At 38.9% G+C, this 11,326-nt stretch overlaps 1 protein-coding gene across 1 annotated transcript; it reads left to right on the forward strand.

The window, feature by feature from the left end:
* On the forward strand, nucleotides 1-11,326 carry ren (renin). Its single transcript, XM_017721972.1, has 9 exons — nucleotides 1-169; nucleotides 2,285-2,435; nucleotides 2,529-2,652; nucleotides 2,736-2,854; nucleotides 3,105-3,301; nucleotides 5,912-6,034; nucleotides 6,410-6,554; nucleotides 7,772-7,870; nucleotides 9,814-11,326. Exons 1-9 carry the CDS (start codon nucleotides 108-110, stop codon nucleotides 9,973-9,975), a joined length of 1,182 nt encoding a protein of 393 aa, XP_017577461.1. The 5' UTR covers nucleotides 1-107; the 3' UTR covers nucleotides 9,976-11,326.

Raw genomic sequence — 11,326 nt, forward strand, 5'->3', positions numbered from 1 at the left:
AGAGGCAGCTGAAGCAGTGCAGAGGAAAAAGGGCAGAGGTACCACATCCCTGTTTCTGTTAAGTATCTCTCCTCCCAGAATTTCAGTGGTCAGCTGCGCCTGGAGCGATGAAAGTGCATTTGCTGGTCCTTCTGCTGTCGCTGTCTGTGAGTGTGCAGGCCTTACGGAGGTATGGAAACACTTCCTGTAATCTAGAAATTCTAACAAGTGACCAAGCCAAATGAATACTGTGAAGAGAGAATAGTGTGGTGTTTATACTGTGCTGCAGAGTTTTTATCTGTTTATCGCTTGTAAAGCCATTTAAAATTTCTTATTATCAGATCCTCTAATTGTGCTAGAGCGCTATATTTCAAATGATACGAAATGCCTGTAATGATTGTAAATCACATGACCAAGGGGGCAACCGCAATGTGCCAAGTGAACTAAATAGCTTAGCATGGATCCAACAACTGTCACAAAATGGTGATAAGAATGAATGGTTTTATCTTTCTGTAATATATTAATCAGGAATTCTAGCGATGTTTCAAAACTTCTGCATGAGATGTAAACAGCCATTTGGAGTGATTTGAAATTAAATTTGCCGTTCTAGAGAAATTTTTTAAAAAGTTAGGCTGCTCACAATGACGGAGATAGTAACCAGACATCCAAAACATTTAATGCTTTTAAAAGCTACATCACTGAAAGATACTGTGTGAATTTGTTACGGTGATATCACCTCATGCATGAGACATTGTTTAGAAATGACTTTGAAGATTTGAAATATACATTTTAAATGCATTTATGGTGGAGAGGTACATGAAATGCATTAGGAGATAAAATAGTATTCAAAGGAGAGACAAATACATCAATTCTTATCTTTTTAATAGCAATTCCTTTGTATAGCTCTTTAATAACCCAACATTGTACACTGTCGCTGTCAGAACATAACACTGCATTTCAGTTTTTGTCCTCTTTTTAATGTATAATGTAAAAATGGCAGCTACCGTTTACACTGTGTAAACTTTTTATGATAAATAGACCAATAGAAACCAATAGAAATGGTCCAAAATGACTTAGAATAGTGTCTTGTTACATTAAAAGTTAAAAAAAAAATTTCCTTTAAAGTAACAATTATGAGTGGAAAAGGTTTTGTTCTGAAAGTAACAATACACTGTTTGGCAGGACGATTTGATTTTAGGCAGGTTGATTTATGATCAGCATCCTGTGAACAATGACCCTCATATTTTATCTGTGGTAGTTATTAATGCATTTTATCCACTTCATTTACTTCTGTAACATGTTATATGGAATTATATGAAATATATCGCTCTTGTATCTCTGTTTTTAACGCTTTTCAGTTTTTGACGTAATTTAAAAATACCTGTTGCCCTTTACATTTTATTTGAATTTCATTATGAATGGAATAATACAAATTACCCAAAATTATTTGGAAAAACACCTGGTTCCATCGACTTACATTAAAAATAAAGTCGTTTTTTCCCTTCTCTTGTAAAGTTATCTTGGAGATGCAAGGTTTTCTTCCGACAACACCGATATGGAATTAAGAAGAGAGATATTTGTTGGTCCTCATGATAACTGATATGATTGAAAGGAGTGAGTGTACTATACTGTCCTTTTTAACTACAGTTTTCAAATTCATATCTCTACATACTGCCTGAATTTCTCCCATTTGATATCATTTTTGTCGCAAATTTAGGCAAGAAATGTACAATTCTAAGATCAAACTGACTCAATTTCATGAGACATTTTCTCAGGCAGATTAAAATTAACATCCCTGAGCTTTGAGTGGCAGGCTTAAAATGACCTTTCACCCCAAACACAGCACTTATGACCCCTTTCCCTACATCTGTGTTTCTCGGTTCCTAGAGGCCCACGGCCTTGTATTTTTAGTGTTTTCCCTGCTCCCAACACACCCAATAGAACTAAATAGCTCAGTAACATCCCATTATTAAGTTAAAGTTGGTGTGTTAAAGAAGAAAAAGCATGAAAACACGCACGACAGGGTTGAGAAGCACTGCCCTATATGACACATCAGACGGAGTGTTTTAACACCACAGGCCAGAGGTGTCCAATCGTCTGCAAACGATTGGTGTAGCTGCAGGTTTTAATTTCAGACAAGCAACAGCACATCTGACTTCACTTTTATTCAGCTGGTCTCAGTGTTGATACTACTGATGATGTGTTCTCCTGCTTTGAGGGACTGAAAACTTGCAGCTGCACCAGCCCTTTGCAGACAAGACCGCCATAGATTTTATAAATGTTATGCTTGTTTCTTGCCTCATAGGGTTACCTTGAAAAAAATGCCCTCCATTCGAGACACTCTTAAGGAGATAGGTTTTACACCAGCACAAGTGTTTGCCGAACTTGCGCAGAAACTGGACGTCATCAGCTCATCCCCTAGCAATGGAACAACACCTCTAACCAACTATCTAGATGTGAGAAGCAAAAAAAATACTATCCTGTTAACCAGTGTTTGGTAGAGCTGAGCAATATTCTGGCCTACTGACATCTTCTCTAATCTCTTCCAGACTCAGTACTTCGGGGAGATCAGTATTGGTTCACCAGCGCAGATGTTCAACGTTGTGTTTGATACGGGTTCTGCCAACCTTTGGGTGCCATCACATATGTGTTCTCCACTATACACAGCCTGCTGTGAGTAATTTAAATATCACCAACACATGTGTTTTGTTCAGAACTTCTATTACAGTCTCCTCTAACCTCTTCGTCTCTCATAGTCACTCATAACAGATATGATGCCTCCAAATCTAACACATACGTTCACAATGGAACAGGATTCTCCATCCAATACGCATCTGGAAATGTTCGGGGATTTCTCAGTGAGGATATAGTAGTGGTGAGTACAGAAGACCGAATTGTGTACATATATAGTAAACGTTATAAATCAGACAACACAAATTAAAAATGATGCCAGTACTTTCTTCCAAATAAACAATTCTAAAGTCAGGTACACGTCTTGGCAATCTAGGCTCATAACAGATACACAAACAAGAATTGCAACTGCATGTGTGCACATGGCAATAATTTTCTTCAAACTCTGATCACCAAACATGTAACCATTTGGTCTCTGACACCAACATCCACAGGTGGGGGGTCTCCCAGTGGTGCAAGTGTTTGCAGAGGCCACAGCTCTTCCAGCCATTCCTTTTATTTTCGCAAAGTTTGACGGAGTACTGGGAATGGGCTATCCGAATGTGGCCATCGATGGCATCACACCAGTGTTTGATCGCATCATGTCTCAGCATGTACTGAAAGAGGAAGTTTTCTCTGTGTATTACAGCAGGTAAGTTGAATGACAAGGCAGGTCACAAAGCTATAATCTAAATGGGGCACAAATGTATAAGTATATTTTAATTTCTCTTTATGTTAACAACCCTACCTTTTTAATAGTTAATCCAAGACTTCTTATCCAAGGACAAGATTCTTTAGTTACGTTACTGTATATTTGCTGGGTGCTTTTTTAATAGATCATGACAAAGGTCGTCAGTTCCAGCCCAGACTGAGCACAGTTTGGTGATTTCCTTGCCCAAACACATCTAGTAAAACTGGCAATCAACTGATAAGTTCAAGGGGAACTTTGCTAATTTTGCAAAATTACTCAATCGTTCAATGGTTTCAATGCAAACAAAATTATTCAAAGTAGTTTGGTGAGAAATGCACCTTTCTAGAAAAAAATACTGAGTCAAAATTGTTCACCATTATAGTACTAGGAACCAGACATCCGTATGTCTACACTACATATATCACCATTTTATCTGCTATCCAAAATGACTAAGTGTAACGTGGTGACCGAAAAACCAGACGCATATGGATGCTTGACGAAGGTTGTTTAATGACAGCAAAACAACCGTAGTCAAAAAAGGGGCAAAACACAAATCGTAGTCAAAATCCAGGCCAAAAGTCAAAACACAGATCAATCCAACAAACAAAAGTAGTCAGGAGATTGAGAGCGCTGACAGGAGCACTTGTGAGAGTTCGAAGTCACATGAGACTCCACAGAATCCTGGGAAATGGAGTTCTCTCCAAGGATGGAGTCCGAGTGCAAATGTTCAGCCACATGGTCACCCAGAGAATTTTGGGAGATGAAGTCCATGACACTAGGAACTTACATGTGCCTTATAAGGTTTTATACAGTATCTCACAAAAGTGAGTACACCCATCACATTTCTGCAAATATATTATTATATCTTTTCATGGGACAGCACTATAGAAATTAAATTGGATATAACTTAAATAAATCATGTAGAGCTTGTATAGCAGTACAGATTTACTGTCCTCTGAAAATAACACACAACCATTAATATCTAAATTGCTGGCAACACAAGTGAGTCACCAGAGCTGCACAGGTTGCTGCTGGAGTCCTCTTCCACTCCTCCATGATGACATCACGGAGCTGGTGGATGTTAGACACCTTGCGCTCCTCCTCCTTCCGCTTAAGAATGCCCCACAGGTGCTCAACTGAGTTTAGGTCTGGAAACATACTTGGCCAGTCCATCATCTTTACCTTCAGCAAGGCAGTTGTCATCTTGGAGGTGTGTTTGGGGTCATTATCGAGTTGGAAAACTGCTATGCAGCGCAGTTTCCAAAGGGAGGGGATCATGCTCTGCTTCAAAATGTCATTCATGTTTCCCTCAATGAACCATAGCTCCTCAGTGCTGGCAGCACTCATGCAGCTCCAGACCATGAAGATACCACCACCATGCTTGACTGTAGGCAAGAGACAGTTGTCTTGGTACTCCTCAACAGGGCGCCACCACACATGCTGGATGCCATCTTAGCCAAACAAGTTTATCTTGGTCTCATCAGACCACAGGACATGGTTCCAGCATTCCATATAGTCGAAATCTACAAACTACTCAAGACCAGTGAAAAAATGCAAAGCAGATTTCTTTAAATGCCGGCTGTGCCTCTGTTGTTTTCCACCACAGAAGCTGAAATCAAGGTGATAAACGTTTGTGAGTTAATTAAATTTGTCTGTTAGTTTACATACTGTCTAAAGTGGGCCTATCTTGCTATCCTGCTCCATAGACTGGTAAACAGAGCAAAGAATAGCTCGTTGTTGACACCATGAATTTCCATTCGCCCTGGGATGTTCTGCGTTGGCGGGTTTAGTCTTTTTCTCTAAAGATCTCAGTTGAGAATGCAGCTTTAACAGGAAAGACAGAAGTAATTCTGGAGTAAAATTTAACACTAAAAATAGTCTTTATAATAAAACTGTCACAAAACATTGTTTCAGGTATCAAGTATTGCATTCATAAAAATTTTGTCTAATAATGTCACGGTTGGCCCCTCCCAGTCCTGTCCATGTGTTTGTGTTTTGGTTTTGTAACTCCGCCCCTGATTGTTTTCACCTGTCGCTCGTTGCCCCTGTGTATTTAAGCCCTGTGTTTGCCCTTTGTTGTCGCTGGTCGTTGTGTTCTCGTCTTGTTGGTGTTGTTTACCGTAACCAGCTGTTTATCATGTCTTACCCTCAATCTGTTCGTGTTGGCTCTTTGACCCTGGACCGTTATGACCCTGATTCTGGATTTGCCCTCAATAAAAGTCGCTTACCTCCGCACTTGCGTCCGCTACCTCGCTCCACGTTACAAATAACTTATTGGGAAATGGCTTTAAGAGCCATTAAATTCTTCCAATCTCTGGTTCTTAGTACCATTTCTGACTTGCATCTAAACCATTAAATGATTAAGTAAATTTGCTAAAATTTGAGGAGTTCCCCTTTAAATCAGGTGTGCTTGAGTTGTAAAATCAGCAAACTGTGCTGGACTAGAACTGACAACCCCTGCATTATGAATTTTGACCCTTAAAATACTGGAATCTGAAGGATAAATGTAACAAAATTTCCAAAGTGCATTTTATTGATGTTATTATATTTCTTATATGATGTGTGTACCAGGGACCCCCAGCGCATTCCAGGGGGAGAGCTGGTGTTGGGGGGCACAGATCCAAATTATTACGCAGGCTCCTTCAATTACATTCCCACCAAAGGGGAGGGCAAGTGGGAGGTCATCATGAAGGGGTAAGAACCTTTTTGGCAACAATGAGAACATCAGACATCATTTTGTACAGACATATACATAGAAACTAGGTGTGCTCTATTCATAATTCATAATCTATATTTAGTCAGCTCTAGTGTGATTAATACACACAACACTTATGCACAAAATTCATGACATATAAAAAAATATAAGTGATTTTAACACTTTCAAACTGGAGCCGTTTGCATGCACAGAAACTAATTCATAACCAATATGATACATTTACTGGAAAGGTAAGAAATAGGCCTGATAATCCTATTTATAATGCATGGACAGAATTTAAACTGTAAAAAAATTACAAATAAAAAAATGATGCATCCATTTAAAGAAATGTTGAAAATCTGTCTCCCTTGCAGTGTGTCTGTGGGGACAGACATGTTATTCTGCACAGAAGGCTGTACGGCTGTGATTGACACAGGTTCCTCCTTCATAACTGGCCCTGCCTCCTCAGTCTCCACCCTGATGAAAAGTATTGGTGCTGTTGAGCTGGCAGAGGGTGAAGTAAGTTCTCTGCACCTTACGGCATGTAGTAGAGCAGTGTTTTCTCCATCCTTCCCATAAGCAAAATAATGTTTGTGAGTGTGTGTTAATTGATGAACTTTTCAAATATCAGGGAGGGAAAGGCTCCAGGAAAGGTGTGTAGTAACAGTATAGTATTTGAAATTTGTAGTTATTACTGCCATGCACAGATGAATACTCAGTCACAACATTTACTAATAAACACTCAACGGCTGCTGTGCATCATTGAGTGATAATCATTATTTATGGCAGAGCTGCCATTTGGAAACCACTTGCAACCAAAACCAAGCACAAATTTTGGTAGTTTGGTAGTTTACTCTTTTTGTACATCTGGATGTTTTTGCTTCTGAGAGAACCAAAGGAACTCTTTAGCCCACGCTGCCTGTTTCCAGCTGATGTACCTGTATTTTTTTCTTCGTTCTAGAAAAACCTTCCAAAATTGCTGCAGGAAATTGTTCAAAACTTAGACGTGCTGAGTTGAACGAAACAAAATCGAGCTTCTTAGTACTGTGATTCACATCATGTGCCAATGGACACTTTCCATTTAGGTTTTGAGACTTTGATTAAAATTTTGATAATCCAAAAAACATTTGAACTGAATTATTGGTAGGCTCTTTTTGCAGCGATTCAGATGATGAATGTAGATGACTTATCCTGCCAGGCTAAAAGAATGCAACCTTTATGAACCCACTGAATCATTCAGTAGAGTCTTCAGGGCTAAATCTCCTGGCAGCCAGCTAACAGCAAAGCACAGCGTAAAATTGTTATTTCACGCTTCACGAGACCATCGGAAAAATACCATGGAGTTTTGCAGTATGGACCATAGCTGTGAAGGCACACGAACTCTGTTGTGAAACCAAACAGTAGAACATGTAAAGATCTTTGCTGTCTTGTGAACAGTTCTATAAAACTACAGGAAAACTCTCTTTTTTTTTTTACAATTTCCCATCTTGTTTAGTCTTAAGTTTAGTCATGTTTAGTCTCTCTTTGAGAGCACAAAGACTTAATATGAAGTATTTTATTTAATTTTCTCAAAAAAGAAAGACAGACAGTGTTGGAACTGTATCATAGCCTAGCCTGCTCTTCAGCAACACATTTTTCAGTGCTACAAACTGACCAAGAGTAGTTTATGGTTTGTTATTTCACATACACATTTTGTTTAAAGCACATCCTTAACTCAGTCTCTGTCTCTCCTTCAGTATACTGTGAACTGTGACCTGGTCATGTCCTTGCCCACTGTGGCCTTTCACCTTGGTGGTCTGGAGTATCCTCTCACACAGGAAGACTACATTCTCTGGGTATCTCAATCTCAATATATTATCTGTAAATGCAAATCAAATTTTTCTGGATACTGGGAAAGATGCGTAAATGAATTATCAGTACAAATAACAGCTTAAAGGCACAGTATAGGATTCTGGAGATCTAGTGCTGATATTTGAATTTATCAGCAAAATAAATACGCCCCTCCCCTCAGTGCTGCTTCAGATGCTCCACCCCCAAAGTTTAAGGGACACTGCCAAGGCGAACAACCCTGGGTTAGCAAACATGTCTTTTTGAACATGATATAACGTTCCATATATCAACCACGCGGCAAGTTATGTAACGAACGTCTGCTACATTGTGGGTTAGCAAACTACGGATACAATTGCTGTTGTAAAACTAACCAGCTGCTATCAAAAACATCAGTGGGACAAAACAATTGTTGGTTCTGTGAAACAAGTTAAGGTTGCCCACCTGTCAAGCAGAAATAGGGCAACTTGCTGATTTGCTGGAAGTGTTGTGTAACTCGTCAACAACCACTTTGTTCACTTTCAATTTACAGAGCAAGGGCTGTGTACAAACACTATTTTTTCCAGCACACACAGAGAACAGACATCTAGCAAACCATGAGGAGATATTCACTGAATCTGAAAAAAGAGTACTGGTTTTAAATTATATTCTGCACCTTTACGAACAGTGGGCCTCATGAACCGGTATCTTGTTTTTTCTAAAATTTGATTTTTGAGAGAAGTCCTAAGAAAAAGTTTACATCAGATTCATGACATGTTCTTAAACCATAGAATTACTCACATGTTTGTGCTCTTGAGTGTGTGTAAATTCTGTTCGTCCCTGAGAACAGATTCCAAATAAGAAAACGTTGGTGAATGAAGAATCTTTATAAAAAAAACAGTTGGGCAGTTGGTTTCAAGGAGAAATTTCTTCTTAAGATCAGTTGGGAATGAGGCTCACTATTTTTCACTAAGGAAATGCAAGGATTTTATAATCATCAAACAATTCATGGAATCTGGAGGAAATATCTAAAAGACGAGGCCAAAAAACACAACAGAATGCTGAGCTTTGATTGCTCGGATGTCTCACCGTATGGGCTTGACGATATTTATATCTTTTGCCACTGCAACCAGAATGCATATTAAAACTGTACTTCATACAGGAGAAGCCATACGTCAAAAAAGTCCAGAAATATTGCCGACATGTATTGCTATCTGAAAAGTCAAAGTTTCAGACTATTTATGGAAATAACGGATGCCGTGTTCTCTGGGCCACAGAAGAAAAGGACCATCCAGACTGTTACCAGCATTAATGTCAAAAGCAATGGTCTGTCAGTCGCATGCACTTTTATGAAGACACTGTTAACGCTATAAAATACATACACATTTTGCAGCAACATATGTTGCCTTCTAGACATCTTTTCAGGGACATCCATTTCAACCTGACAACAGCAAGCCACATTCTGCCCATGTTACAACAGCAAGGTGAATAATTAGAGAGCTCAGGTGCCAGACAGGCCTTAAAATGGCCGTATAATGTAAGAATGTAAGAAAGTCCCACTTTCAAAACTGCATCAACAGGTGTCTTCAGTCCCAAAATGATCATGGAATAAGTAATGAAAGAGCTGTTAAAATGAAACATAATGGAAAACACTAATGGTAAATGGTAAATACTCTTGTACTTTTAAAACGTCTCAGAGAGCATAATGGACATAAGCTTAGGATAATGAAAACTGTTCTTTTTGTGTTTTTAAATTGTGTTTACTTCTTGTACTTCTTGTTCAACAACAACTGCTTGCTATTTTTATAAGCTTTTCACATACTGCCCCAACTTTTTTGGAACTGTGAAGTCTAATTTTTAAATGTTTCCACCTCCGACTTTGAAATAATTCGGTAGAATGATCCATACCAAAACTTGTAACAATCATTTACATCTGTATGCTCATCCTGCCCCTTTATTTTCCAATCTACAGCAGTCACAATTTGGAGAGGACATCTGCACTGTGACATTCAGAGCACTGGACATACCACCTCCTACTGGTCCTGTCTGGATATTGGGAGCTAACTTCATTGCCCGGTACTACACAGAGTTCGACCGAAGGAACAACCGCATAGGCTTTGCTCAAGCAGTGTGACAGCTGCCAGGACCCACCAGAAATTTCCTGCTACCACACCACATGCATGTTACTACCACCAGATTACAGTCATTTCCATCTAAAATATTTTGCGGTAACCCATAATTACAATTCAGATAATGCCTGAACTGATATGACGCATGTTGACAATTCTGGTTCTTGCCTCTTTCTCTTGTAATGATCAGTCATGATTTAAATGTTTTTATATATGTTGTGAGTAAATGAATTTAAAATTGCATCCCCACAAAATTTTTGTGTGCAACGAGGATAATTTTGTCCTGGAAGAAATAGGAAAAGGATTTTTTCACAGATTCTGCATTTGGACACCTAATCTCCTGCCTAACCATGTCCCCCTCAAGGTTATCATCAGAGTTAATTTGGACTGACATAATGTTTTTTTGAAATCAGGATGATGTTTTAGATATGTCCTACACTAATCAAGCTCCTGTTCCCTTGATAGTACAGGAGTGCAGGATACAATTTACGACATCCATCTGGGGCTAAATCCACTGCAGCACAATGGCCTCCATTAAGGATGGTTACCCGAGAATCGCGAAACTTTAGATGTTTTAGGCAACTGGGCTCTGTACTATTGATCATACTCCCATGGCATTGCCCTGCTAAAATGTGAAGAAAGTCTAGCAGTTCTGAGCACTCACAGAACTAACAAAACACTTGAAAACCTGGCTGATTATCTCCCCACTAGTTGTCTTGTTTCCAGCCATATGGAGATCTACAAATACAGAACATTCTGGGCTCCAGCTACTAGCCGATAGTATCCAAAAGCACTTGACTGACGGGTCTCAAAACTGCATCAGCTGTTTTCCTCTACTAGGAGAAATATATCCCCAACTGACAAAGTATTTATGAAAAAAATTTGTTTAGACAGGCTCACGTCAATGAAAATTCACATGGCTGACTGAAAATCAAGCTGGCTTGTCTATCTTCCTCTTAAAGGGGGATTTTAGGCTATTTCACTTGTCAACAGCTACTTAGTGATATACTGTCTAGGAACTGAGAGTGCTAGTACAAACCCTCGACAGTCTCCAACTTCACTTGGAGCTTGATGGGAAGGCCTTATTCTAAGGATTTATATCATGAATGGACATTTGCTACTTTGAAGAGTGCTGTGTTTAATCAAAACGTCAGAATCAAAATGCAGGCTTACTTTTAACAATATTCTCTTTAATATACTATTTCAGCTGCTTTCTTAAAATTCGTGTGTTTGTTTCTATTGTTATGGTCTCTTTGATCATTTACATTTAATCTGGTTAGTATTTGAAACGTAACATTTTACAGAATTTTTGCATAAAATAGGCTCTGGTGTGTGAATAAAGAGTGTTTAATTAAC

This window comes from Pygocentrus nattereri, chromosome 29, assembly GCF_015220715.1.
Source record: "Pygocentrus nattereri isolate fPygNat1 chromosome 29, fPygNat1.pri, whole genome shotgun sequence".
NCBI lineage: Eukaryota > Metazoa > Chordata > Actinopteri > Characiformes > Serrasalmidae > Pygocentrus > Pygocentrus nattereri.

Bases quoted from the DNA above. Each gene is read 5' to 3' on its own strand.
- ren (XM_017721972.1), top strand. From the start codon at position 108: ATGAAAGTGCATTTGCTGGTCCTTCTGCTGTCGCTGTCTGTGAGTGTG. The intron at 2,653-2,735 runs GTGAGTAATTTA...CGTCTCTCATAG, and splicing joins TCCACTATACACAGCCTGCT to TCACTCATAACAGATATGAT. The intron at 7,871-9,813 runs GTATCTCAATCT...TCCAATCTACAG, and splicing joins AGGAAGACTACATTCTCTGG to CAGTCACAATTTGGAGAGGA.